General features: G+C 53.1%; 9 protein-coding genes across 9 annotated transcripts; 5 read left to right on the top strand and 4 right to left on the bottom strand.

Moving 5' to 3' along the window:
- Positions 1-1,311: 1,311 nt before the first annotated feature.
- On the bottom strand, positions 1,312-1,955 carry J7T55_015767 (uncharacterized protein; the record flags this gene model as incomplete). Its single annotated transcript, XM_053134777.1, has 3 exons — positions 1,312-1,529; positions 1,615-1,834; positions 1,953-1,955. The coding sequence occupies 3 exons, from the start codon at positions 1,953-1,955 to the stop codon at positions 1,312-1,314; spliced, it is 441 nt and encodes a 146-aa protein (XP_052987465.1).
- Positions 1,956-2,261: 306 nt separating this feature from the next.
- On the top strand, positions 2,262-3,930 carry J7T55_015768 (uncharacterized protein; the record flags this gene model as incomplete). The annotated part of the gene is made up of 4 exons (XM_053134779.1): positions 2,262-2,326; positions 2,389-2,788; positions 2,848-3,761; positions 3,828-3,930. 4 exons carry the CDS (start codon positions 2,262-2,264, stop codon positions 3,928-3,930), a joined length of 1,482 nt encoding a protein of 493 aa, XP_052987466.1.
- Positions 3,931-5,496: 1,566 nt separating this feature from the next.
- On the top strand, positions 5,497-5,909 carry J7T55_015769 (dash complex subunit dad1; the record flags this gene model as incomplete). Its single annotated transcript, XM_053134780.1, has 2 exons — positions 5,497-5,571; positions 5,646-5,909. 2 exons carry the CDS (start codon positions 5,497-5,499, stop codon positions 5,907-5,909), a joined length of 339 nt encoding a protein of 112 aa, XP_052987467.1.
- Positions 5,910-6,839: 930 nt separating this feature from the next.
- Positions 6,840-7,848, bottom strand: J7T55_015770 (uncharacterized protein; the record flags this gene model as incomplete). The annotated part of the gene is made up of 3 exons (XM_053134781.1): positions 6,840-7,211; positions 7,268-7,471; positions 7,558-7,848. The coding sequence occupies 3 exons, from the start codon at positions 7,846-7,848 to the stop codon at positions 6,840-6,842; spliced, it is 867 nt and encodes a 288-aa protein (XP_052987468.1).
- Positions 7,849-9,793: 1,945 nt separating this feature from the next.
- Positions 9,794-10,386, top strand: J7T55_015771 (uncharacterized protein; the record flags this gene model as incomplete). Its single annotated transcript, XM_053134782.1, has 2 exons — positions 9,794-9,957; positions 10,209-10,386. The coding sequence occupies 2 exons, from the start codon at positions 9,794-9,796 to the stop codon at positions 10,384-10,386; spliced, it is 342 nt and encodes a 113-aa protein (XP_052987469.1).
- A 146-nt stretch (positions 10,387-10,532) lies between these two features.
- J7T55_015772 (uncharacterized protein) lies at positions 10,533-12,885 on the bottom strand (the record flags this gene model as incomplete). Its single annotated transcript, XM_053134783.1, has 4 exons — positions 10,533-10,560; positions 10,822-10,882; positions 11,070-12,768; positions 12,820-12,885. 4 exons carry the CDS (start codon positions 12,883-12,885, stop codon positions 10,533-10,535), a joined length of 1,854 nt encoding a protein of 617 aa, XP_052987470.1.
- A 5,997-nt stretch (positions 12,886-18,882) lies between these two features.
- Positions 18,883-20,024, top strand: J7T55_015774 (uncharacterized protein; the record flags this gene model as incomplete). Its single annotated transcript, XM_053134784.1, has 4 exons — positions 18,883-18,989; positions 19,105-19,255; positions 19,367-19,492; positions 19,596-20,024. 4 exons carry the CDS (start codon positions 18,883-18,885, stop codon positions 20,022-20,024), a joined length of 813 nt encoding a protein of 270 aa, XP_052987471.1.
- A 501-nt stretch (positions 20,025-20,525) lies between these two features.
- On the bottom strand, positions 20,526-23,756 carry J7T55_015775 (uncharacterized protein; the record flags this gene model as incomplete). Its single annotated transcript, XM_053134785.1, has 2 exons — positions 20,526-21,755; positions 22,038-23,756. 2 exons carry the CDS (start codon positions 23,754-23,756, stop codon positions 20,526-20,528), a joined length of 2,949 nt encoding a protein of 982 aa, XP_052987472.1.
- A 1,142-nt stretch (positions 23,757-24,898) lies between these two features.
- On the top strand, positions 24,899-25,946 carry J7T55_015776 (uncharacterized protein; the record flags this gene model as incomplete). The annotated part of the gene is made up of 4 exons (XM_053134786.1): positions 24,899-25,190; positions 25,268-25,391; positions 25,440-25,810; positions 25,861-25,946. 4 exons carry the CDS (start codon positions 24,899-24,901, stop codon positions 25,944-25,946), a joined length of 873 nt encoding a protein of 290 aa, XP_052987473.1.
- Positions 25,947-27,799: the final 1,853 nt, after the last annotated feature.

Below are 27,799 nucleotides of genomic sequence, written 5' to 3' on the forward strand. Positions count from 1 at the left end.
TGACAGGACTAGGGGAATCCGGGGTAAGCGCACTAGATGCAGGCCAAGGGCCGCCAGTCAACCTGTCACCAAGTCAGTCGCTCAATCAGTCAATTCTCAGGATTTGCATCTGAGTAAGGACCGTGGTCCAGACCCCCGTCGCTCATGCAGGGTCGCGTGAGCTTGTCTACACGTGTAGACGGCCTGGGATGGCAGGGCCTCTTCATCAGGCCATGAAGGGGCACGTTGAATTGGCTGCGGTCGGGCGCAAGGAAGCAGCAGAAGCTTAACCTCGGTCATCAGAGGTCGGTTGGTGAGCCGCATCAGCCAGATCCAGATCTGGGCATTTCCAGCTGTCCGAATGAGAACGGATCCGCAGGGCGGCCCGCTGAACTTCCCCTTGGCAGCCAGGGCTGTGTGCGTGTGCGCGTGCGTGGTTTGTGGTTTGCGGTGTTGTTGAGCTGTATGGCTATGCAGTGGAGTGTATACGGTATAGTGCAAAGGAGAAGGGTGTGGGGGGTGCAAGGGGGGGCCTGGGTGGGCGCGGAATTGTCAGCATCTGGGACTGGCAGACTGACTCGGGGAACGGTGGAAAGAGATGGGGAGTTGTGGGGCCCCGTGGAGTGGGAATTTTGGTGGGGGACTTCCAACCTAGAAGGGTCAGTTCCCACTCGCTGACCATTGTCCCGAACATTAGCCCATGCTGGTGCTTTGTTGAGGTGGGTTGAAGGTTGAGTCTCGGTGTAGGACAGTACGAGTCTCGAAGCACTTCGTCGCAGGATGAAATGATATGATCCATCTAGCCTTCTTTTTCAAAACAGAGTTCCAAATCATAGCTCCTCCTTTTTGGCATGAACATTTCTTGTCGGTCTGGTGTACCACAGTAGACTACCGACCGGCTGGCCGACGATCAAGGCGCCTGGGATCAGCCATTTCGTAACGAATGATTTCATAGGCCCTCAGAAAGTTGGGGTAGATGGCGGGGCAACCCAAGTGGCTGTTGCAGAGTGCGGGGTTGTCAGAGCTCCATCCCCACTTGTTGAACCAGAACATGCTGTTCCTTTTCTTGATGCGGCTTACTGCACGCTGTAATCTCACAATGTATACTGTGTTTGGCCTCGGGCTTGGATAGTTGTGTCGGATAGGGGATCCAATCCCGAGCTTTGTTTGAGGGTCGAGATCCTGGATTTTGAGTTTAGAGATCAACCATCACCGTGTCTATCCTGCTACCCCCTGGACACCAGCTCTCGGCCAAAAGGCAGACGATTCATTCGGCTGTATGTGTGGTAGAGGCTACGATCTGCCCAGAACATGTGCCGGAACGATGGTCGGTCAGTCTGAAGTCTGGACTCTGTAACCATCCAGGTGTCTAAGCCGGTGCTTTGCCCATGGCTGGCCATGCCAATCTCGGATCTCAGGGCGGGAATTGTCGTCGTGGATGTGGGGATCTGATGTCGCATCCTTGCATCTGGGGTCAAACAAAGCACCGGGCGACGACCGAGTCTGTCCAGGCGTCTCGAACCGCTGGTCCTCCTCCTGCTCGTCCTCGTCTGCGTCCTCGTCCTCGTACTGTCATGCTGTGCTCCCCATCACCCGGACTCCGGGATGAGGGCCCATGTCGTTGAGGCAGCTGACTGGTCGCCTTGGTGAGCCGCTCCCATTCCCCCGGGTGACACAGAGAGCAGCCAGTCTCATCGTCAAGGGCAGCTGGCAGGGTGGACGATGGGGCATGGGCGACGGGGTGTGTGAGACCCTTGGCAAAGCCCCCCATCAGGGAGCGGATCCGGGCCTTAGCTCCAGTGGCAGCTCCAGATGTCCCGATCTTCTGCCTCGGCGCTTTTCCTGTAACAGTCGCCTGGGTTAGAGCAGTTAGAGCAAAGTAGAGAGAGCGAGGACGGGATCTTGCAAGCTCAGGAGGGAGGGAGATAGGCTAGAGTCTGGCTTGCACTAGAGTGGTGGATGGACATCGTCACCATAACCGCAGCTCAACCACGGCAACCCGCAACCCCGCTTTGCTTTGCGATTTACATTACCACCAACCCTTGGCGCCCCTTTGCCACTGCTCTGCCTGTGCCTATTTCTTTCAACTGCCGCCGCTTGACTTTGAATCAATTGTTCCCTCTCCTCCTTCTACTCTTCATTATTCCCTTCTCCAAAGATACCCAACCCAACAAGTCCACAGAGCCAAGTGCCAACAGAGCTATAAGTTGCTCAGACATCAACAATCACCACAATCGAAACTCTAAACCACCCGTAACCACACACATCCATTCTCACACAGCATGTCTTCTCTGTTCGCGGAGCTTCAGACGCCAGCTACTGGCAAGTACAAGCAGCCCATTGGCCTGTAAGTTCTCCCGCAGAATTGCGACTCGCACGACTGTCGCTTACACAGCGTGACCCTCACAGGTTCATCAACAATGAATGGGTCGAGGGTGTCGACAAGCAGAAGTTCGAGGTCATCAACCCATCCACCGAGGAGGTCATCTGCTCCGTCCACGAGGGTACCGAGAAGGATGTCGACATTGCGGTCGCCGCTGCCCGGAAGGCATTCGAGGGCGTATGGAGGGATACAACACCTCAGCAGCGTGGTCTCTACCTGCTGAAGCTGGCTGATCTGCTCGAGAAGAACGCCGACCTGCTGGCCGCGGTCGAGTCGCTGGATAACGGCAAGTCCATCTCAATGGCAAAGGGAGATGTCGCCGCCGTGGTCGGCTGCATAAGGTACTACGGAGGTTGGGCAGACAAGATCGAGGGAAAGACCCTTGACATCAGCCCAGACATGTTCCACTACACAAGACCAGAGCCTGTAAGTCCACTAGTCGGACCCAAGTTACCCATTTTGCCCAACTAACAACTCCCTGCCAGATTGGTGTCTGCGGACAAATTATCCCCTGGAACTTCCCCCTGCTTATGTGGTCGTGGAAGCTGGGCCCTGCTCTGGCCACGGGTAACACCGTTGTGCTGAAGACTGCGGAGCAAACGCCCCTGTCCGGTCTGGTCGCAGCACAGTTCATTAAGGAGGCTGGCTTCCCTCCTGGAGTCGTCAACATCATCTCGGGCTTCGGCAAGACTGCCGGTGCTGCCATCTCCTCGCACATGGACATCGACAAGGTCGCCTTCACTGGCTCTACCGTCGTCGGCCGACAGGTCATGAAGGCCGCCGCGTCGTCCAACCTCAAGAAGGTCACGCTCGAGCTCGGCGGCAAGTCGCCCAACATCGTGTTCAACGATGCCAACATTGACGACGCCATCAACTGGGTCAACTTCGGTATCTACTTCAACCACGGCCAGTGCTGCTGCGCCGGTTCCCGTATCTACGTGCAGGAGGGCATCTACGACAAGTTCGTCGCGGCCTTCAAGAAGCGCGCTGAGGAGAACAAGGTCGGCGACCCCTTCGCCGAGGACACCTTCCAGGGCCCGCAGGTCAGCCAGCTCCAGTATGACCGCATCATGAGCTACATCAAGTCTGGCAAGGAGGAGGGCGCGACAGTCGAGACGGGCGGTGAGCGCCACGGTGACAAGGGCTACTTCATCCAGCCCACCATCTTCTCCGGCGTCACACCCAAGATGAAGATCATGCAGGAGGAGATCTTCGGCCCCGTGTGCACCATCGCCAAGTTCAAGACCGAGGAGGACGTCATCGAGGCCGCCCACGACACCAACTACGGCTTGGCCGCTGCCGTCCACACAAAGGACCTCAACACAGCCATCCGCGTTAGCAACAGGCTGAACGCCGGCACCGTCTGGGTGAACTGCTACAACGCCCTGCACCACCAAATGTAAGTGCCTCGCAAACATGTATACTTCTTACTTCAATTGCGGAATGCTAACAAATAGAACCCTAGGCCCTTCGGCGGTTACAAGGAGTCAGGTATTGGCCGTGAGCTCGGCGAGGCCGCGCTGGCCAACTACACCCAGAACAAGTCGGTCGCTATCAAGCTGGTGTAAGCTGTGGGACAAACTATACTCTAATTTGGAATGCGAAAGTGAGGTCGGTGAGAGGAGGTTGCTCAAGCTTGGAAAGCAGCGTGTGAAAAGACTGGGTCAAGTATGTAGCCAGTTCTGTATTGTACATGACTTATCGCGGCTCCCAAAGGAGATCTGCAGTGAGGTACGACTTTATTGAAATGAGTAAAAGAAATTCAAAAATACCATCAACAATGATCAATTGAGTTGTGACGGATCAAATCCTTGGGTAGCAGGCGAATCCTCCGCGCAGCCGCCGGTCTCCACTTGACCGTACTGCTAAAATTGGATTTCATGAAGCGGAAGGCCGCGAGATCATGAATCTCGCCCTCGAAGCCCATCAGCCATCGTCTCCAGTCAATATGCACCTAATTTTAGGAATCTGCCTAACTTCTTCAACTAAACAGAGCAATCACGTACGGTGCTGGCGGTGGACCTGCCCAGAATCTTGCCAAGGGGGGAAAGTAATCTTTTACACGGTGTATCTAAAGTATTATTTGGTCAACTTCAAATATAGTCACGCCATTATCACGAAAGCATGAAGCCGAGAAACAGAGCTTTGTTGTGATGTTGTTGACAGAGCATCTTCCACAATGTCCATGTCTCCCAGCCGCCACGTGAACGCCCACTTTTCATTCGCATGTTGCTTGCGATGAAAACAAAGATCTTGACTAAGATGAGTCAAAAGAAACGAGGTATATGCACTGGAGAAGGAAACGGCTACGCAACGCAACGGAAACAGCATACTTAGGCCTGTGTATTCATTGCGGCTCTCTGGTAGACCGACCTCTTAGGACTGCGATGCGCTTTTGGCCTGACTGAAAAGCTACGGCTGATGCCAGCCTCCATGACTAGGTATGACATAAAAATATGGGGACTATATCCAGATTCGACACATAAGCCCCAAGAGCATTCACCAGGACGTAGTGTATGAGATCGAAGGCCAGGAATCATTGAGCGGCCAACAAGGCAGGCAAGTACAAGAACAGAAACACCTCATCAAAGTCAATGGCGAGCGGGAGAGGAATATCCTTGGAAGTGCTATCTCGTACAGGAGGCAATGCAAACTTGGAAGAAGGCATCACTCGGTGTCAAGGACTGGCAACAAATGAAGTCAATACTGTACGGCACGTGTAAGTGCCCGTGTAACCTTCAGCAGGGCGGTTGCATCAATCCAGGCACAGCGGGACGGAGCCGCCTAATGACGCTATAATTAGCAGCCCGCGCCAACGTCACTGCGGAACCCACAGCGGCCAGTTTGCCAGCAGCCAAGGCCAGTTCTGCGACCAACTTGCCCTGGCAACGGGCAAACAGGAACCAACCCCCGCGGGCCCAGATTTACATCCCGGCCTTTTTTTGGCTGGTTCACCCAACCCAGTGAGATTGCCCAACGCGTCAACAGGTCGGTCGATCACCAAGACGCGGTACGCGACCTGGTAAAAAAATCCACATTTTGTCCAGATAAGCCTCGGCTTTCATCATATGGGGGGATAGGACCAGGTCACACCCACAGCACAGGCGAGGAAACAACACACAAACAGCCCGATCATGGCGGCGTCTACACCCTCGAGCAGGGCCTACTTTGAGCAGCAGCGCGAGGCGCTGATAGGGGAAATAGCGATGGTAAATGAGACCAGCCTTCTCTGCGCGCTCATTTACATTAATACCAGGCTGACCCTCTTCTGAAATCTCAACAGAGCTTCGAGCAGGTGCTGGCAAACATCAACAAGCTGAACCGCAACCTCGAGGCCGTCATCACGGTCGGCAACGAGTTCTCGTCGGTCGAGGCCCTGTGGAGCACCTTTGAGAACGTCATGGCCAAGGAGGAGGGCGAGGGGGAGGAGGTAGAGGAGGCAGCAGAGGGCAAGAGTGACGAGGCAGGCGGTGGTAGTTCAGGGGACGAACAGGGCCAGGATGAGATGAAGGGTGAGGATGAGGAACAGGACAGAACGGTGACCTGAAAGATCCTTCACAGGAATCGAGATTTGAGTGAGCACCGCTGTGAAAACAGCCCATATCCATACCAACACCATGCTCGGCCTGGGGTTGCTTTGAATGAGGCTCTCACCGCTCCCTTCATATCCTTAGGCTTCATGAGTGGGCCGCGTATCAATAGCGCCGAGGATGGATAAGGCGGTTGGGATAGCCAAAGCTAAATTGCTTGGTGGCGAAAAGAAAGGACTCATGGATAATAGATACCCAATAGACAACCGAACCAATTGATGCACAATTATCACCAAGGCAAGCGCGGCAGTTTTGGAAAGATTAATATCGATTGAGGAAGATGAACTCCTAACGTTTCCTGTTCCATGCATTGAAAAACCACGACTCAATATATCCCATAGAAACAAGTGAAAACCGTCCGTCCGATGCAGGACAAGCCCGGTGTGGGATCTCGCACCCGAATGTGGGTGTCCGTGACAGCGTCTAAAAAGGCGTCTCCTTGGCATCGAGCCAACCAGAGAAACACCTCGAGGCCGCCCAATTCCCCCTCCTTCGCCAGAGAGGGGGTATCATCAACCTACAAAAAAAGAGATGACGCGATGTGAGAATGCGAATATGAGGCTGTAGTGTAGGAAAAGCCTTGTCCTCCACTGTGGCCCGGTCCAGCCCGTCCGTCCTTCCATCCATCCGTCCATCCTTTCGTACATCCATTCATCTGCCCGTCGTCGTCATCATCATGTCCTCTCGAAGGGCCGTTGCCCCTCTTGCATTCCTCATTCGGTCTCATGATGAAGTAAGTCAAGGAAACGTGTCGTGTCGAGTCCATGAAGGGAAATGGCTGTCATGTCGATTTCATGCGTCGTCTCATTACACACTCCGTGTTGTGAGGCAGCCCGTGGGCGGGCCACTCAGTGATGGATTAGCGCTTTACTAGCAAAGCTCACCGCTCACAGGAAGTTGCACTTTCTCTTCTTCTTGCGGATGCCAGCCGCGCCGGGGATACCGCCGAGGTGGCTGCTCTCCCGCCTTGACGATTGGCGCTGCGCAGCCTGTGCCTCAAGATTCCGTCGGTCGTTGGAGACGACAGTGGTGATGGCTTGCTCGAAGATCTCGTCGACGCCCTTCATCTCCTTGCTGCTGCACTCCATGTACTGGGCGTTCATCTTCTGTGCGACACCCATGCCCTGCTCTCGTGTGACCGGTGTCAGGCCTTGGGTCTTGAGCATGTCGATGCAGGTCTTCTTGTAGCGCAGGTCGGACTTGAGGCCGACGAGGATGAGTGGTGTGTATGGGCAAAAGTGCAGGACCTCTGGGTACCACTGTTGAGTGATGTTAGTGCTAGGTACAGGGAATGAGTTGGAATGCAGGGACGTACCTTGTCCATGACATTGTCGAGTGAGTTGGGGCAGTCGATGGCGAAGCAGACAAAGATGAGGTCGGTCTCTGGGTAAGACAGCGGTCGCAGGCGGTCGTACTCCTCTTGGCCTGCGGTGTCCCACAGGGCAAGCTCGACGGTCTTACCGGAAGGGCGATGCGTAGGGTACGTGATGTAGTTCTCAAATACTGTTGGGACGTATTTCTGCGTGGGTTGTCAGTAAATTGGATCCTGGTAGCCATTGGAGGGGAGGGGCAAGTAGAGATGAGAGAGTCAGGCATGTCGCGTACCTCTGGGAAGTATCCTTGGCTGTAGCTGATCAACAAACACGTCTTTCCGCAGCCACCGTCGCCGACGACGACGATCTTCTTGGAGTAGGCGGGCGCGTCTGTCATGGCTGTTGCTGATGATTCGCGACCGGATGTGGAATTGCTCATCATTGTGCTGATAGTCCCATCACTTGACCGTTGCTGCCGTCTGGTGCTGCTTGGTGTTTTCCGGCCACTCTCATAGTACTTTTCGTCGTGGAGTGGCTGGTTGTTGCTGTAGTACGAGTTGCGGTAGCTGTAAGACGAAGCCATGCTCATGGATTTTTTCTCTCGCATGCGACTGCCAGTGAATGGCGGGGCCAGACCACGGTTATGCACGGATAGCGATAGCTGGGACAGTTCGGTCCAAGTTCAATTCAAGCCAGGCGAGATAGGACAAGCAGGCAGGCAGGCAGGCAAGCTGGCGGGCAGGCAGGACAGCACTCTGGATCTGAGTGAAGCTGATGGAGCGGAGGGTGGTCGAGGGAGCTTGCGGGAACTGGGGTGCAAGACAGGTAGGATGGTGTTTGTTGTGTTGTGAACAATGACAATAATCCTCTGCTCGACCCTGAGTCGACGTATCTCTTAATGCAAGTAAATACTGGTTGCTACTCGGCTATGCAAGGCGAAGGCGATGCAGCTGTGAATGCAGGGTGCTGATAGGCGGGCCGGTGTGAGCGAGGTGGAGGGGTGCGCTGTGTTGTGTTGTGTTGTTGGTTGGTCCCCGAGGTCGCTTGGATGGAGGGCAGGTGGGATGGGATGGGAATAGGATAGATGTCGAGACACACCACAACACAATAATTCTGAGAGAGGAAAAGATGAAGTAGGATGCAGATGCTTCCTGAGGCGGTTCGAGGGGGAAAAAGTCAAAGCAAGTAAGTCAATTGGCGTATTGGGAGAAAGAGGAGGTTGGTATGTGTCTCAGACAAGCTTGGAAGTAGGATGGGAGGCTCTACCTGGGTACGAGCGGATAGGCTGCTTCCTTCGAACGTGTGTGTGAGTGTGTGTGTTTACGGGTGTCCCCAGCAACGACCAGCAACCGACCAAGCACAAGCGCAGCACACAGCTCGGCAGCACGGTCTAGGCTCAGTATGGCTCAGCTTTTTTAGCACAGCACCGTCACAGACACAGCATCAGCTGCTGCAGGACGGACAAGCATGCATGCAAGCAAGTTGCGGATTGACGATGATGATGATGATGCATTCAGTCCGTTACCCAATCCCGCCTCACGTCATCTGGGTCACTCGTTCTCTATGGGAATCCACAGTCAGGATTAAGAGTCTGGTACAGCCCGCGGATGGGGCAAGGAAGCCTCAGGTCCCCACCATGCTGGGTCCAGCTGCTGCTTGCTTGTGCTTTATTTATGCCTGCTTGTGCCTGCTGTGCTGCAAAGCTGCTGCTGCGTTTCGACTGCTGGTACATCCTGGACAGGTCAGATCCCTGTACTGTGGTAATTCGGTGGCAGGAAGACTGGGGAAACGGTCCTTAACAGGCAACCTTAAGATTTAGCGGTGGCTGGACCGTTTCCGACTGTGCCTGCTCGTGCTGCTGTTGTCCTGCTGTGCCTGCGCACCTGCCCTCGCTGCCCCACCCCCCTGCTGCTGCAGCCTGAGCCTGCCAACACCTGCACGCCCCGTCCCCACCAGCCCGTCCCACATCCTGCGTCCTACCGCAGCATCTCTCTTCTCTCCAGCGCACCTGCCCGCCTGGCCCTGCCCGCCCGCCTCCCTGCCTGTCAGGCCTGTCTGTGCCTTTGTTTCCGCTCCGTCACTGACACTGCCGCTGCCAGGCAAGAACAACCTGCCAACTGCTGGCAGGTGGCCCAAGCTCCCCGCTTAAAAAAAAAATTCAAACGACAACCTCACAAATCCGGAAGCGCGGGTGATCAAAAAGTCTCCTCTCCTTCCTTCATTCAGCCTCAACCAAGCCCACACAACCCTTGGAACCTGCAGCAAAGCAATGACACGTCGTCTGCTTCAGGTCATGACCCGAGCATCATAGTCTCCTCTCTGACAAGAGGCTCTGCCTGGCCTTTTCCTGATCGTCATCACCTGCAGGAAGCATCTGCTCCCGTCTGCGGGCACATTGCTCCCTCCCTCCCTCCTCAACAAACCTTCTCCTGTCTGCAACTCTCTCTCTTGAGGGTCGCACCACAGCCCAGTCTAGACCGCACTACCCGGAAGTCGATCAGGATCACTCACTCAGGATCAGCATCAGCATGGCTGCTCCTAGCAAGTACATCACGCTCGTCTCGGCCGAGGGCTTCGAGTACGTCTTGCCACGTGAGGCTTGCCAGGCCAGCCAGATGCTGCGGACCTCGGTCGATCCCGACAAGCACTTCAAGGAGAACAGGGAAACGGTTGTCAACCTGCCCGAGATGAGGTTGGTTATTCCCACGTTTTGTTTTGCTCGCCTCGTGCGGTCCACAGACTACCTCCCCCGTCCTTCTTCGCACCAGTGTCGATGATGAAACGCAGTTATTTCGCTGTTTCTTGCTGACAGAGCCTCCTACAATTGGTTCTGGTTGACTGTCAACTACACTTGATCTGAGATGCTTGTTCTCCCCTCCCTCGCAACACACCTGAAGCCTGTTCATTTACGGGCGTCGGACGCCGCTGACAGGGTTTGTACAGCGCCGTCGTCTTAGAGAAGGTCGTCGAGTACCTGCTCTACTGGTACAGGTACCAGGACAAAGAAGATGTTCCCGACATGGAGATCCCAGTCGAAATGTGCCTCGAGCTGCTAGAGGCCGCCGACTACCTCCAGATGGATAGTGAGCACTTGGTGCAGCCGTCGAGCAAGAGGGCATGAGTGCTGACCCCCCACAAAGATCAGTTTCGATGAGGTGACTCTTTTTTTCCGCGTCATTTATTTTTGCATTCGCAGCTCTCTGGCGTTCAGAGTACACAGGGTACTGGACAACGGGCATATGGCAGGGGCAGGCGTCTGGGAGCAAATCAGTGGTCCATGACGATACCCTTTGGTCTATGAAAGACAAATGTCAGCAAAATGGCGATCTCGCCATCGATTTCTCATTCTCTCTTATTGTCTCTTATGCACCTTCGCGCGTCGACGGTTGTCTCAGCTGTTGCCAAAACAGACTCGATTTGTGACTTGTTACATATTCCTTGAGAAAGGGACCCCCATCTTAGCATATGCGATCAACACTTCTTGCCTCCGTGGGTTGATTGTCTAATACGGATGGAAGATTGATCACCATATTCCCCCACACTCTGCTTGACTCACAGTGCCCCGTTGAGATCTCGCTTTTTCAGAGGGGATACATCCTCTGATACGAATTGTCGAACTGAATTTTTTGGCAAGGCATAGCGCCTCGGCTTCAAATAGTAGAATACATTTCAAACTGCGAACAATGCCCATGGGTATCTCTGCTGCCGTGAATGACACTGAGTAATTCTGTCGTATGTCTTTTGAGGGAAACAAGTGCCACGCATGATCCGCTCTGCTTGAATTGGTCCATTACCACCCCCTACCCCGTCCGCCTCTACCCCGTCCTCTCCCTCCGCCCCGCCCAAAACCACCACCTCCACCTCCTCGTCCACCACCTCCCCTTCCCCTGCCTCGACCACCACCACGCCCGCCTCTAAAGCCCCTGTCGCCCCTGTCCTCCTCAGGTGGCGGCCCCTCTTGCCGGCGCCGCTCCCTCTCCTCCTCGCTCGCGTCCCACAGGTTCTCGATGCCCAGCAGCGCGCAGAACGAAACTGTCTGCGGATTGGTGTGCTCCTGTGGCTGGATACCCGAGTGCAGGCCCCACAGCCTCTCATCGGCGCCTTCCAGAAGCGCGGGGGCCGTCAGGGTAAAGTTCTGCGGGACGCCCAGCTTATCCCCACTCACGACATTCTCCTCGATCCACGCGCGCTCCTCGGCGATTTTGGGAGCGTAGGCCTCCTCGCCCTCGTCCGGGGGCGCCTGGGCTGTCCTGTCGCCGATTTTGAGGTGCTGGTGGAAGTGCCGCGTGATGGCGAGCCATTCCGGGTCGTATTGCAAGGCGAAGCGGCCTTGGTATGGCAGGGAAGGGGGCTCGGGCTGTTGGTTTTCGTCGCTGGTGGACGGGACTACAGGGTTGATGCCACAAAGCTGGAGGAAGTCTCTTCCTGGCTCACACTTGTTGAGTGCGAGGAAGCGTACTGTGGTGTTGGTAATCGTTGGTGGGACCGGCTGGCCTGGTGTGCGTTTCGGTCCTGCGAAGGGCTTTGGCTTTGGCTGTTGTGTAAATGAGGCTGGAAGTTGAGCGCGGAGGTCATCTGTGACTGTGGCTGTGGTTTCTGCCTGTGCATCCTTGGCGGTGGAATCATCGTTGCCGCTTTGTGCTGGAGGTGGTGCGGCAGGTGCACTATCTTCATCATCGTCCATATCCAGGTCAATCTCGTTGGGATTTTCCACCGGTGCCTCTTCTTTCGAAGGCTCAGATGGTGTCTCAACAGCTGGAACTGGTGCTGTCTTAGCTGTGCCATCCAAGCCAACGGTCTGAGGAGGAGGAGGATACGTCTTGACAGCCGCAAACTTCCAGTGCATGTGCGCTGAGAACCAGAACGCAGGCCTTAACCGATCCATGACATATTCTGCCGCAGGACTGCCCAATGACCCATCCAGGCTCTCCTCCTTCCACATGGGCCTCGTGCGGTACAGGTGCTGTACGTCGCCGTGTTTCTCAATGCCCCTGGGCCAGTCGTGGCTTAGTCCGACATCGACCTGCTCCGTTATCTGCAGCAGCCTGCGCACATCGAACTCTCTGACGTGGTAGAAAGACTTGATGTCGTCCCTGCTGAACGGCAGCCTCTCGAGATGCGGCTTTCGGTAGTCAAACCCCTTCCAGATCCCGCTCAGCCCTGCAATGCGCAGCGGGCCGACACGCAGCACATTGGCGGCGCCCATGTAGTAGATGTTGGGGGCAACCCAGCCGCCGTAGTACAGCTCCCACAGGTACGCGGCCGCCTCGTGGTTGCCGGCGATGAACAGGGTTAGGTAAGGGGCGGTGCGGGCGCCCGAGTAGTACTCGTGGAAGTCGCCGAGCACGCGGTACTTTGCAGGGACGGACATGACCTCGACGTCGTGGCCGTTGCGGGTGGACTGAAAGTCTCCGCATATGATGAGGACGTCGACGCCGGGCCAGCCGCGCGCGTGGGAGGCGGTGGTCACGGCGGCATAGATTGCGTTGAGGGTGCCATGGCCCTGGGACAGTGTTAGGAAGTGATGGTGGAATGTGGGTGATGCGAGCCTTACGCAGCCTTCAACAGCAACCCTGACGCCGTCCTTCTCAAAAAGACCTGGTTTGGCGGTGTCTTCCATTGTGGGTTTCCAGCTGCGGATAAGTACTCCGCAGAGCTGTGAGGTCTCAGTTGACGAGCTCTGGCTGGAGCCCTATATTACCGTATCCTCAACAGGACTTGTTTTGACGGCCAACGAGGTTGTCAGTATGAGAGAAATTTGACCGAAGAGTTCTTGTCCCATCTCATGAAGGCTTGGAGAGTTCCCAAAGTAGTCGGGGCTTCAGATCGTTGTTTTGCATGATGGATGAAAATTGCACTGAGTGAATGAGCTCCGTCAGTCGAACCTGGCCTGTGCTTAGCTCATCACGGCTACGGTCAGGCGTGCACGAATCCCCAAGTGTGGACGGCACCTCCTGCCACAATCACGTTCACCACAAGCCTCGCCTGCCTCCCTGCATTGATCGTCCCTGCCACCATTACTCAACATGTTGGCACGACATCCGTTGTCGTCTATCATCACCATCACAATCAGTCAGTCGTGTCAACAACTTGCCTCTACCCCAACGACTTCAACAAGCGTAGATTATGAATTACAGCAGAGTCATCAACAATTCTTGGGCTCAATTTTGGTCGCATTCACTACATAGCGTATCGTATACTTGATGTAGGCTATGCGAGCTGACCATCGCTGTATCTGAGCCGGGTCACACACACACACACACACACACACCTAGGCAACCTATCTCGACTGGTCCTGCTGGGTCGCTGTCTCTCGCAGGTCCTCGGGCACCTGCCACCCATGTGTGCCGGCAAATCGGACGTATGCATCCAGTGCCTCGTTGGCACCGTAATCAAACATCCTAGCCGAGGCTTCTGTAGTCTGCAGGTGTGCTGGGCGCTCCGTCTCACTCATGGCCATCCTGATTGACACGAAAACCGCGTCCATCGAGGTCACAGGGCTCCATCCAGACCCGGTGAGAAGCTCCATGCAAATCGCTCCACCGATCGTGATGTGGCCGCCACCTCCCGAGGCAAAGGGCAGGAATCGGGGCCGGACCACCCGCACAAATGGTGGCGAATAAGGGTAGTCGCGTCCAAAGCGCACCTCTAGGACGATCGACGTGATCCCTGCCGTCTTCATCTCTTTCGCCAGAGGAAGCTGAGCATCAAAGCTGTGGAACTCGACAATCCACTGAAACATATTCTCCATGCTCTGAAAATCGATGTACCATCCGAGCTCGTGCAGCGGGGTGCTGGCCTGAACCTTTTGCATGTGCTTGATGTCGCCTGTGATCCTCTTTGTCGACTTGCCATCAGCCCAGGCAGGCAACGGGAGGCGCGGGAGGCCACTGAGGTCCAACGTGCCCGGACGAAAGTCAGTCTGCGGCGGCGTGAGTGGACGTTGTGTGGTGACCTGTTGCGCGGTCGCGGTATCAACACTGGAGTCCCTTGCAGAGTTTGCGCGTTTGGCAGAGGGCGGCGGTGCCTCATCTTCGCTAAAGAGGAATTCAAGATCCGGCGCTTCCTCTTCGTCTGTGTCTGCAGAGGAGGACATCGTCTCATGCACACGTTTTGACGTTGAGGGGGCCTGGGACTTTTGCTGCATCCTCGTGCGAACTGCTTTCAAAGGGATGCTTAGGGGCATCGCATCTGGTCCACGAACGGTTCGTGCAGGATCTTGGGCGAGTACCAATGAATTCGGGACAGCACCCCTAGGTCCATTCATGGAACCCGAGAGACCAGCCGCGGCAGCGCCACCGGAGGAGGTAATGATCTGGGTGGGGTTGTAAACCTCAGTGATACGTTTCCGTGCGAAAAGATAACGGCACTGAATCCAGTCGACCTGGTTGACCACCAGATGAGGGCTGGTCGAGACGAAACGCTCTGGGGCATTCACGATCTCGCAAAGGGAGATGACCTCGGAAATGTTCAAAGCCGAATTGGGCCAAGACACGATGCCCGGCCCAGCATAAGAGGAGCTGGTGTTGTAGTCTTGGGAAAAGTAGACTCCGTCGCCATACGCTCTACCGTTCAAGACTTGGTTAAAGTCGAGGCCGCAACGAAGAATACTATGCCTGAGACAGGTCAGCAGGGTAGTTGCAAAGGACAGCCGATGGCAGCAAAGTGACGAGGCGATGTGGGTGTAGCAGAAGCCTGGTTGAAGGGGGTTAGGAGGATCACACATACCAATTAGAAAGGGCGCTTCCATGCCAGGCAAACAGGGTGGGATATTCGGGGTTGATTTGCGATCTGACGTCTTTCAGAGCTCGATGGAATCGCAGCTCCTTATCCGGGGCGCCTTGGGCAAACCGAAATTGGACACAATTCGTCATGGACGGGATGGCTTCTTGGTCCCGGGTCTTAATCGATTCAAGCAGAGTTTGGTCCTTCGCAGTGGAGTCTTCCACTGGAGTAACCTGTAGGATGCATGAGCGATTGGATGCCACAATCCACTCCAGGAGTGTCGCGGCTGCGGGTGAAACGCCAGCACAAGACCTCAATTTGCCATGTGGATTCTTGATGAGGTATTCTCGGAGAGAAATAATGGGCGGAAGTGAATTCAATACAATTTTCATTACTCCAGCCTTCCCGTCATCGTCCAGGTCGTCGAATTCGCTATCGTAGAGCACCAAATCCATTTCGACCGGCCCAGTGGCCCTCAGACGGTCATTCACCAAAGTCTCGATCTCCAGAGTCCTGGTTTGATGATCGAGGCCCTTGACAAATGCATGATGGTAAGCTTTGTCAGAGGAGGGAAAACGTGCATCCTCTCGTAATATGATCCATGTTTCCGGGGTGACGCGGTCAACATCTGCATCCAATACAGTGACCAAACGGCCGCGCAAATCGGCCTGGACTTTGATGGAGCTTGCGGATGCAATGGCATCGCCGTCCTGGTCCGAATTGGTGGCAACTGGTTTGGTTGGGGAAACATTGTCGGGGTGCGGAACCTTGAGTTGAAGTCCACAGGGGAACTCACGAATCCTATATTGCTGCCCCTGAGTGAGACTGGGGTTATGAATAAAGCGGGGACCGCGAATCGATTGGGCATCCTGAATGCTGTTATAGCACAGACTGACAAGAAGGTCAACGACGTATGGCTGTGTCAGTATCTCATGCTCGACGGAAGGCCCGAAACCCATCGTGAGGTACTGAAAGAGGCATAAGGGATCCGAGCAGACGAAAGGCTTAAGAGCCTCAAACTCGGTTCCGGTATGTTTGTGACAGTTCAGACAGTACTCTGTACATCGAACAAAATAGTGGATTGCGAACTGCATAGCGAGCAGTGGGGTGCTGCAATGCTCCGGAGGACTGGTGACGGCGTCCTGCATGAGGAACTTTGGAATAGGCTTGGGTGACCGTGGCTCTTCGTGTGTCTGCGAGGTGGTATGGGCCGCTGTCGCTGCGTTTCCTTTTCCATTGGAGTTGCCCCTCGACTTTGTCTTCTTTGTTGACTTGAGTCCGGACCCCATCGACTCCTCGTCTTTCTTGGGCTTACCAACGGGCTCATCCACGAAGGTCCTTGAGGACATGTTCCTGAGCTGCTCATTGGCATCGTCCCACTTGTAGGCCTGATTTCCAAGACGAAGCTTGACCATGGACAAGAAGCGTTCTCTCATGAATTGCTCGAGTGAGTTAGAAATAAAAATTTTCTCGAACGTCCGGCCCTCGTCATACTTGAGGACAAATGCTTTGCTTGCGGATGCGCCCTGGTTCCGGACAGCTTCAGTGATAAATGCTGCTCTGGCCTGCGCGGGTGACGGCTTGTACTTGGCGCCCTTGCCGAAGCGGAAGTCGACGTGGAAGTTGGCATAGGACTGTTCAGCCAATTTTTCGGCAGAAGGGTACATCCCCTCGACACGGATCAGGAGAATGATATAATCAGACATCTCAACGTCCCAAGCTTCAACAGCCTCCTGAGACAATGCCAGCTTGCTGGCTCTTATCGATAGAGAGAAGATGTGGGTGTCAGCAGAGAGCTCCAAGCCATCCAAGATGCCAACCTTGCAACCTGCGTCTCGGGCGTCGCGCAGGTCGGACTTGATTCTTCGAAGGGTACTAGAGTGCAGACGTGAGCGAGGTGTAGTGTGACCGTTCGTGTGTTCAGAGACGAGACCGAATATGTCACTACAGTCAGAGCCGTAGCCAGAGCTATCAGATTCCACCTCCTCGTCCTCCTGTGGTTCCTCCATCGTGATGTCTTGATCACCGTCGACAGAACGTAGGGCATTGTCCACGTGTGTCGACAGGGTCGTGATGGCCTCGAGGAGCTTCATACCAAAAGTGTAGTTGTTCAGGTTCTCCAAAGCCGAGGTGACACTGGCGGCTACATTGTCGGCGGCTGTAAAGAGAAGGAAATTGTTGTCACCGGGGTAAGCATCGATGTTCTGGGCCAGGAGCTGGACAGGCAGGGGCATCGACAGTTTCTCGTGAATGATAGTGATGACGACCTCGCCGTCCGAGTCGCCACGCTCTACAGCGTCGACACCAGGGAGGCCGCCGTCTTTGAGCCGAGAGCGGACGGCCCGCACATCAGCGTTGAATTGCTTCAGAGACATGAAGGCGATGTCACAGTTGCAACTGTGACCAACCCACCGTCAGCAAGAGGGTGAGGCGGACGGCTCCTTTTGGCCAGTATGTTAGCTTAGATGAAGAGCATTCTGGTTGACAGAGGGGTCTCGAGAAGTATTGTTTCTGGCAGACTGAGGCGTTGGGTGGGATCAACTTGTGGACTGTGGGAAGTGACCTTGTGGGACGGATTTGTTGTGGGACAGGGAAGATTTTGAGAGAGGAGCCTCATTTCTGAACGTGTCGTAGATTGGAATCGAGGCAGATGCTCGCTCAGATGGTGTGGTGGTGAATAATGTTTCGATTCTGGTTTAAGTACTTACTTGCCTTGCTTGAAAGGTCAGTGGTCTTCACTGTGCACGAAGATGGATGGTGAAAGAATGATCGAGATGTATGCTAGATTCCGCCACGTAGTCTCGACGCCAAACGAAAGTCTGCCATCAAGACAAGCTGCAACGGGGAGTGCCTTAGGGACAAGGCGGGCAAGATGTTGTTCAAGGTGAGACCTGGAAGCCCCAGAGACAATATTAATGGAGGTGGCATCAAGAATGGCTCACAGTGAAGCGTGATGTCTGACGTTAGGTCAAGTGAATTTGGTCCAAGGAGGGAGGAAAAAAACAGAAGAGGAAGGCACAACTACTTGGGAGAAAGGGCGGTTGTTGCTCTGCTTCGTTGTTGACTGTTGAGGGTGCCGTAGCGGGGTCTTACCCAAGGCAGCAGCAACATGACAGCACCAGCACCAGCACCAGCACCAGCACCAGCACCAGCACCAGCAAACCTCGGATAAGCGACCTCCTTGAACTCAAGGAAGTTGTTGCACCAAGTACGGCCCCAATTCACTTGAATCGGAGGCAAGACGAGGCGAGCCGACAGACAATCACTTGGTGGTATCTTCTGTCTCGTATCCTCCCTTCCCTCTCGCCTCTTCCTTCTCCTAGCAGTTTCCGCAGCTCCCTTTTCTCTCTAGGCCCTCCTCCGCCTCCTCCTCCATTACCCACCGCAGGAGCAGCTTTGCTCAGCCTGCATGTCATATCTGGTTCCCAGCGTAGTGCTGAGGCACCCTGGAGTCCATGAGAGCACCGTATTGAGGCTAGACACAAGCAAGCAGAACCACTTGTCAACAGGTAGAGGGAAAGTAGGTAGAGGTTAATAATTTGATGCTATTGACTACCATACAAGGCAGCATCGATGAGATGACGAGATGCCAGGATGGAGGGACGGATTCCAGGCGTCAGTCTTTAGATAGATTATATACCTGCTGTTGGGCCAGGCACGCACATTAGTAGTAATCTCATGCTCCATTCCACCACTCCAACTTGGGAAGATACAGGGTCACATCACTCGCGGGGACTGGCAAGGATGCCCCACCAAGACACCCCACCGCGGGGCTACAACAACATCAGAGCATCTTGACCTTGGACCGCTCTCCCGACAGACATCTATTCGTCTGTGTCATACAGACCAATATCACGACCACAAGAAATCCCTCGAACTTTATACAGCCATCATGCTCATCAAAGAGTCCCACGCAGATGTGACGACGACCGTCAATGGCGTCGAGAGCTCCATGAGAATCTTTGTCTTTCACCCCACCATCCCGCAGTATCCCAACGCGTAGGCTAATGCTCCCTTCCCTTGCACCAATAAATCAGCCCATCTCCCGTCTGACCATGCCACTCTGGTCTATTCATATATGACTCGATTGAACATGATTCTGACACCCGTCTAGCCGTTTCCCTGGCGTCCTCCTCTTCAGCGAGATCTACCAGGTCACCGGGCCAGTCGCCCGGTTCGCCCGCCAGATCGCCGGCCAGGGTTATATCGTCGCCGCGCCAAGCTCCTACCACGACTTCACGGGTCCCGAGGCGCTGGCTTACGATGTGCCCGGCACTGACCAGGGCAATGCCTGGAAGATCAAGAAGGCATGTCCCCATTAAACCTCTCTACCAAGGGAATGGCAGAACCGAGCTGACGTCTCTTGATTTATATAGACACTCGAGTCCTACGACCAGGACTCTTACAAGACTGTAGACTATCTCCTGAGCCTGCCCACTTGCACTGGTCTGATCGGAGCTACCGGAATGTGTCTTGGCGGCCACCTTGCGCTGAGAGCTTCTGTAAGTCCTGATCCTGATCTCATTGTCTCCTATGCTTTACTTACTCCATGAGTCTTCGCCATCAAATTGCCCGCTCCACGACTGACCATCCATCCCATCACAGCTGGACCCTCGTATCTCGGCCACAGTCTGCTACTTCGCAACAGACGTGCACTCGCGCACCCTGGGCCCGTACGACAAGCCCGACCTCTCCGCCACAGCGCCCTCACCGGACAGCAAACACACCATTGACCTCCTCGGCAACCTCAAGGGCGAGGTGTCGCTGATCTTCGGGCTCAAGGACACCCACGTGCCCGACGCCGGCCGCGACCTGATCCGCGCCAAGCTTCGCGAGGCCGGCGTCGTCTTCAGCTTCCACGAGTTCGCCTGGGCCCAGCACGCCTTCATCCGCGACGAGCTCAGCAAGGGCCGCTACGATCCTGCCATCACCAAGGCCTGCTTCGAGGTCCTGCTGGAGCTGTTTGGCCGCACCCTCAAGGTCGATCTTGGCCCCAAGGACGGTGCGCCACAGAAGCTGGAGCACGTCTGTTAGGTGATGTGTTTGACTGCGGACGGCTTGGATGACTATTTCCTTGTGGGTACTCAAAAGCATCTTACTGTGTAGGACTTTGCTCATGATCGACTATTTTCGATGAAACCAAATTGTTAACACAAAATATGAATTACTCCTGTAAAAGGGGAATAAGACCAACTTAAATGGCCGCTCGAGGTGGATCCAGCAATATGTCTGAAATGCGACGTATCCTGCTCGCCCTCTGATGAATCCCACTAGCCTAGCCAGGCTTTCTATGTCGTCTTGTGTAGACGTATTGTTTTGATCACCAACCCCTTCATCACCAGCCAACCCGCCGTCGTATGCTCGTCAGTATTATGATTGTCACTGGGCATTTTCCGTTCCCCCCCCCCATCCCACCTGTCCAGCCTTCCTGTTGCACCTACCCCTACCCCTTCCTTTTCCATCCGAACCCGAGATTCGTCTGCTCATTATAGCTTGAAGCTGTTCGGTGACAGCCAGCGATTACACTACCGTTCGCTACTTCGTATACTGCCGTCCTTGGCCTCCCTGGCCCTGCTGCTGCCTTCGCGCCTGCTCTTCTCGTTCGCGCTCTTCCAGAGCCTGAGAGACACTAGCACCCCTTTGGCGAGCACCGTGTGCCTGAGGGGCAACCAGGACTCGTCCCTCGGACGATGATGGACCTGCCGGGCCTGTGATAGCTTGTCCGGGCAGGGTCATCTGCTCGTGAGGGTCCTGGCCTGGTCCGGGCGGTGAGTACATATCCGTGGGGTAGAGTGAATAGCTCTGAGCCGCTGCGGCAGCTATACCCGGCGAGACATTGGGCACCGCTCCGTAGCCTGGCGAGCTTGCAACTCCAATCCCGCCATAAGGGCTGCTCATGCCGCCTGCCTGGCCAGGGACGACGTCGTATGACATCTGACGATGCCCACCGACTATGGCGTTGCCATCGTTGTCGTACTGCGTGACTGTCAAGCCGGGGCTCATCGAGCTAAGCGGCACGCCAGGAACGCCCTCGCCCGCTTTCCTGCGACCACGCGTGTTCTCCCGCTTGACGAGGTCCTGGCGGATCTGCTCGAGGTTGTCGGACCGGTGCCGCTCTGCCGAAACATCCCTAGAGTTCAGCGTCGTGGACTCGGTACGCTCGTCCACAATATCACGGTTGGAGGCGTAGTTGGAATCCATGCCTTCCAGTGGTGGGCGCGTATTCAGCTCTGCGACGGCCTGCTTTTCGCTCATGTGCTGAACCTTGGTCGAGACACCTCGCTTGGGCTTGAGAGGCGCAATTCGCAGGGCGTCAGCAGCCTCCTCGGCCTTCTTACGAGCGCTAGCAGCAAAGCCGTCGTCCACGGTAACAGAGTAGGCTGGGTTGGTCGGTCCACCCAATGGCTCTGCACCGCCACCTGGGCCGTAGATAGGAACCTTTTTGAGGGCAAGAGCAAGAGCGCAGATAAATTTGGATCTCCTGGTGGCACGGACAGCGTCGTTGTGCCAATTTGACTTGTGCTTGATGGCGATCTTGAGCGTAAGCTTGTCGAGGTCTCCCACACTGCCCACGCCAATGGCGAGGTCAGGCTGGAAGTCTCGAGAGTTGTCGGCATGGCGCACGAATTTCTCCATCTCTACGCGGAGGAGCTCAACATCCTCAAATGATGTGTCGAAGGAGATGTTGACCTCGATGACCTCCTTCATAGCTTTGCTGCGAGTGACGTTTTCGATCCAAAGGTTGTTCAGAACAATATTCGGTACCTAAGTGAGGTTAGTTATTTGATTCAAGCCATTTTTTTTGGTTGTCATAGAAGGAAAGACTCGTGAGAGAACAGCCCACAGTGATTTATCTCACAGTAGGTTATCCCAGTAGGTTATCCCAGTAGGTTATCCCAGTAGGTTATCCCGCTGGTTATCCCAGTAGGTTATCCCAATAGGTTATCCCAATAGGTTATCCCAATAGGTTATCCCAATAGGTTATCCCAATAGGTTATCCCACAACAATCAATTGGAAAAGAACAGGTGAATTGGAGGGTGTCTTACCTGCACAACCTGCATCTTATCAATACGAGTAAGGACCGTGTAGAGCAGTGAGATCTTCTCGACGACCATCTGTTCGCTGCTAACATCGATCCGGTCACCCACGTCATAGGGATGCTTGATGAAAAGGAAAATGCAAGAACCGAGGAACTCCTGACAAGTGACAGAGAAGGCAAATGAGAGCGAGAGAAGGGCTGTTCCTGCGCTGGCAAGTGTGGTCACAAAGCTGCTGTTGAAGAAGGACAAGAAGATGAAGACCACAATCAGGATGACAACGAACAGGAGGACCGAATCGAGGACGCGAAGCGCCTGCCCGATATCCTTCATGCTGTTGGAGATGGCCTTCCTCTCCTTGCCGGTCTCGACGACCTTGCGCACCATCTCGTCCAAGCTGATGTCGCCGTTCATGTCGGCGTCGATGGCCTCGAAGCATTCTTCGGCGTCCTCCTTGTGCCCTGGCCCGAGAACCTCGATGATGTCTTCTGCGTACAACGAATCGTTGCCTTCTACCACGAAGGACATCCAGATACGGCGTGCCAGAGCTTCAGAAGATGGGACCTTCTCAAGGGCCTCCACGACGATCGAGTGGGCAGAATTTGGGTTGAATACCTGCTTTCCGGTGATCTCGGAGGCAAGGTTTCCGAACACAGAGGTTATCTTGTCGCCCACTCGCCCGATTCCTCCAGCAGCCCCGCCGATAAAGTTCATAGGCGTGACAGATCCCGACTTTTTGTGGCCGCGAGCCATGCGCTTCTTGCCACCCGAAAGCATCATCTCGATACTATCGTTGATGATATAGTCCTCATCGGAAAATTCCGGGCACCACATGGGAAACAGCGTCCTGGAGGCGTCGTACATTAAACCGAGCAAGAAAACCTCGCGCTTCGAGTCCTTGATCCTGTTGGCGAACGAGCGCTGGTGGTATGTAATGCTGATCAGCTGAATGATGGCTTTCTCCCCGAGAAGGACGCAGGACGATACAAAGAGCGAGCCCAAGATCCGGCCCATAACGTAGACCCACTGTAGGTCGTCGCCATTGTTGATCTGGAACTTGAACCGGAACACAAGCCACGAGCACAGTGCCCAGAGCAAGAGGGAGAAGGGAATCTCCAAGTTCTTGATAACAGTAGCATATTTTCGGGTGCCCGAGCTAACAACTCCGCAGAAGAACATAAAGATGGGAGGCAAGAAATGGGCGACAATCTTGCCACCCCAGAGGGCCAGCCAGGAAATCTCGATCCATAAGAAGAGATCGAAGAGTCGAGGGGCATTGGATTTCTGGGTGCCGCCCACGCGTGTATCCTCGTAGTGGCCGGTAATAGGGATGACTATGAGGGGGACAGCCAGAAAGAGGGCAACGGGTGCGATGTAGACCATGTATCGAGTGACAACGGAGAAGCCGATGATCTTGTTGTAGATACGGCCCATGGCGTTCAGGCCACCCTCGTCGCCATAGGTGCCCTTCCTGCCGGCGTCTCCCAGGGCCTTGACATTCTTCCTCCTGCCGGCAGGACCAGCATTCTCATTCTTTGACTTGCGGTGGAACAGGCCGGTCTTCTTCTCCTCGGCGGAGGAGGACTGCTCGAGTTCCATGTCTTCGAGTGTCTGATTCTGCCGCCTGGCGCCGGTGGAGCTTGCTGTCTGAACTTGTCTGAGTGGGATGTCGCCCTCGCCCATTGTGTCCGAGGGGTCGTTGCGGCCGTTGAGGGGCATAAATCCCATTTTTGTTGGAGATCGAGGGGAAAGAGGAGGCATTTAGGTGATCCAGCCGTGGGACCCCGTCGTTCCTCCCGTAGACCTGGGGTGGTATATGTGTGTTTGTTGGACGCGACTGTAAAGAAGCGTGTTGGAATACAAGTGACAGATGGGGGTTTTTTAGAGATTGTCTAAGACATTCGAGGTACAAGACCCGTGGAACCGGAGCAGAGCCAAGAATGTGGAGCTCGAGGGTCTCAGTGCGATAATCCGGGGCGACTGGGCCGAGGGAAAAAAAAAAAAGAGGTGGATCTCGAACCCACGTCCCTCTGGTGGCGATGCGAATGGAGACGGTGTCGTGGATCGGCGTGGCTGGGGGTGGGCGCGTCTGGCTCTACCAGAACGGAGGAGGAAGGATAGATATGGGGCCGAGGCTGGAATACGGTATTATTGTTCTCTCAAAGATGCGGTGTTGCCGACGATAAAGCAGAGAAGAGAAGCTAGATCAAAATTGCAGAAGCTGAATGAGGGGGGAGAGTGTACGTAGGAGGAGAAGGGTGAAGGAAGCGATGGGAACTCGACTCGTCGCAGGACAGTCAGTCGGTTCGAGTCAATCAAACAACCCAAATTGATGCTCTGCGAACGATACACAGTAAGAAGGAAGAGCAATTGGTATAGCAGAAGCTATGGCCAGAAGAAAAGGTGAAACGAACGACGTTGTGCAACGGCTGGCGAGGAAGAAAAGTGTATTTGGGCGTGGGTGTGGATGTGTGTGTCTGTCTTGCTGGCTGGCTGTGTGTGACGGAAGGGGTGGTGGGATGGAGCTGGTTGGCTCCTTCATTCTTTCTTTGTGCTGGCCCGTTGTCGTCGGCCGCCTGCAAAAATAGGTAGGTCTAGTCTGTCTACTGTCTAGGTGCAGAGCCAGCCAAGGTTGCGTGCCCACCTCCACCTCACCTCACCAGCCTGCCCAGTCTCGCCAGTCACGCCTCGAGCACACGGAGACTTCCAAGGTTGTGCCTTGGCTCAGGGGTTTGACAGCAAGCTGAACAGCCCAAAAGGGAATGGCGACATCGAGCAGCTTGTTTCAATATCCTGGGGCTGCGCTGCTCATTGGCTTCTTGGTCGTGCTGGACCCCTGAATCTGGAATCTGTCTGCCGTTGTCTTGGAATTGCTCCCCTCCCTTGCCATCTCACCCGCAGCCAACGATATCATCTGTTCTGGCTGCCAGGATGCACGAAGACGCCTTGGCCAGATGTCGAGGGGCCGACGCGTCCCGATCCTCGACATCCTCGCGTACATTGCGACAACAGGCGGCTGCTATCCTCAACTAGTCCAGCCGGTCCAGCCGGTCGCCCAACAGGCCGCGCTGTCATCCGAGGAAGTGCCTGCGGGTGTCTTTGTTGCTGACCGGGCCTCGCTCGGCCTCGATTGCCCTAAATTTGGCCATGCAGCCATGTGGGGTCCCTATAGCTGAGCACGAATATCGTCATGCGGCGCAGCCCAGTGCCAGCCCAGAGAAAAAAACTCTAAACCATAGGGCCGATCCAACACGAGTTGGGAATTCCCGGTTTTGACAGTCCCGCCTACATGTGCTCGTGTTCCGGCACCACCCGTACGAACGTGGTAACTGCCACCGGCAGCAACCTCACAATCTCTCGGCTGTGATGTGATCTATGCCGTTTAATGATGATAACTTGTGCGTGCTTGAGGCCGCCCTGCACCGAGCAGAGGGCGTCGGGCGTGTGTCGTCGACAGGACCCATCATCTCTTGGACTGCGGTCCGGAGACGCTGAGCCCCTCACTCGTGAATGGGTTCCACACGATCTGCTGCTCTGCGTGCATCATGCACAGATTTGTGGGCTTCCACCGCGGCCAGCAGACCAATCTCGCATGCCCAACGGAACCCGCCGTCACCAGCAATGGGGTTACGGTGGAGGTGACGCCATGATCTCCCACTCGCCTATCTATTGTTGCAGTACCTCCATTCCACAGATCGAAGCTCGCCTGTTATCATCCCCTAGATCCCCTCACAACTCAAATCTCGATCCGTCACTCAAGCAATCGGGCCTGTACCCGTACTGTCTGTCTGGCTGTATACTGTGTGTACGCCATCGTGGTGACGGGAGACAGTGACGAAGATGAAAAATAATGATCTTCAGGGCCGACGCGACCGGCGCCAGCCCCTGCGCAAGTGCCTGATCTTTAGGGGCGGCTGAAAGTCTCTGACAGTTGGCGCACGCCACCACTACGTGTGTGGCGCCAGCCGAGCCGCTCACACCTTCTAAACACTGGAATGCGCGGGATGAACGGTTCGTTTCACGGGAGAGCTAGCCAAAGTCAAGGAGCGGGTTTACCTTAGGATGGTAATATTAATCATGTTGCTTAAAAACTCCACACCGACTCAGAGCTTAACACGTAATCCTACAAGATGTGCGAGGTTACCATGTAGAGTCCCTGCCCCACTAGTCGAACGCCCCCTGAAGTCGAACGGCTTTTACACCAAAACTCATACTTTTTAATAAATTCTACTAAGCTTAATTAGACTTAAAAACCTTTTATTTAAAATTAATAGTATAGTATATTAATAATACTTTTATATAAAAATATTTTTCAAAAATATTTTAAATTTTAATAAATATAAAAATAGGTTTAAAGTTTAAAGACTTAAAATGTTAAGGATTAGTACTAAAATAGTAGTATTTTTATAATATTACGTTTTTATTATTTAAAAATTGAATAAAATTATTACAAATAAAAAGAAGTGTTGTTTATATATAATAAATAAGAAATAATAATATAAGAACTTTTATTTTATTTTAATATTTTTTTAAAATATTTAAATTTATAGTTTAATTTTTTATATAAGGAAAAAAGTTTAAACTTAATTTTAAATATAAATACTATTATTTTCTTTTTTATATATTAATATATAATTAATTTATAGTATAAAGTATAATATTTTAAAAGAAAGATAATTAAAATTAAATGTTTAATTAAGATATAATAAAAAGTAAAATGTTAGTACTTTAGGTATAAATTGCTAGTAATCCTTAACATTTCAAGCCTTTAAACTTTAAACTTATTTTTATACTTATTAAAATTTAATTTATTTTTAAAAAAATATTTTTATATAAAAGTATTATTAAAATACTATACTATAAGTCTAGGGTTAGGGGTTTTGAAAATTTAATAAATTTAGTAGAATTTAATAAAAAGTAAGTGTCTTATAGTGTGACTATACTAAAAAATAGCGTTTGTGAGACGTTACTTGGGCTTTATAGCACATGGGCTTGAAGTTTGCACTAAATTGTGTGGATTTTAAGAGTAGGCTGGCTTAAGAAAGAAAGGAAGGAAAGAGAGTTTTGGCGGAGCCTTTGGGGCTGTAGCTGTAGGGTAAGCGGGCTTTATTGATAAGGGGGTTTTATAAGGACCTATTTAGGGGCTTGTAAGAATTAACTGCTTTAGCTATAGCTACTAGCTTTAACTACTTTTCCCTTTTAAAGAAAAGTATAAAAAGTATTAAAGCTTTTTTAATTTTATAATTGAATTAGCGATTTTTATACTTTTTATTTAAAGAATGCTTGCTTAGCTAAAGAGGGGAATAGCTTAGGGAAATGTACTGTTATGTTAGGTTTCCCTAAACCTGGGTTATATTATACTTTTATGCTTGCTTATTATTAGGTTAATCCTATCCTTTATAAGCGCTGTTTATTATACTTTATCCTTTTTTATTAATATTATCCTAATATCTTTTAATTTTATTATATTTATTTACTGTATTATAATTGATTATGTTAAAATATTTGCTTATATTAGAGTATTTGTTTATATTAAAATATTTATTTATTTTATTTAACCTGTGCTAATATTTTGTTTGTTATAGTTGTTAACTTTTATTAATTACTAAATTATTATTCTTATAAAGTTTAACTGTTTTATTAGCTATAGCTATAGTAACCTACTTTATTAAATATATAAGCAGTTTTATATAGTTAGGATAACGGTTATAATATGCTTATAGTATGAGCAGTGTGTAATGGAAGTTTTTTATAGGGTATTATTAGTTATT

The sequence above is a fragment of the Diaporthe amygdali genome (genome assembly GCF_026229845.1).
Source record: "Diaporthe amygdali strain CAA958 chromosome Unknown NODE_48_length_299215_cov_64_995801, whole genome shotgun sequence".
NCBI classification, from domain to species: Eukaryota; Fungi; Ascomycota; class Sordariomycetes; order Diaporthales; family Diaporthaceae; genus Diaporthe; species Diaporthe amygdali.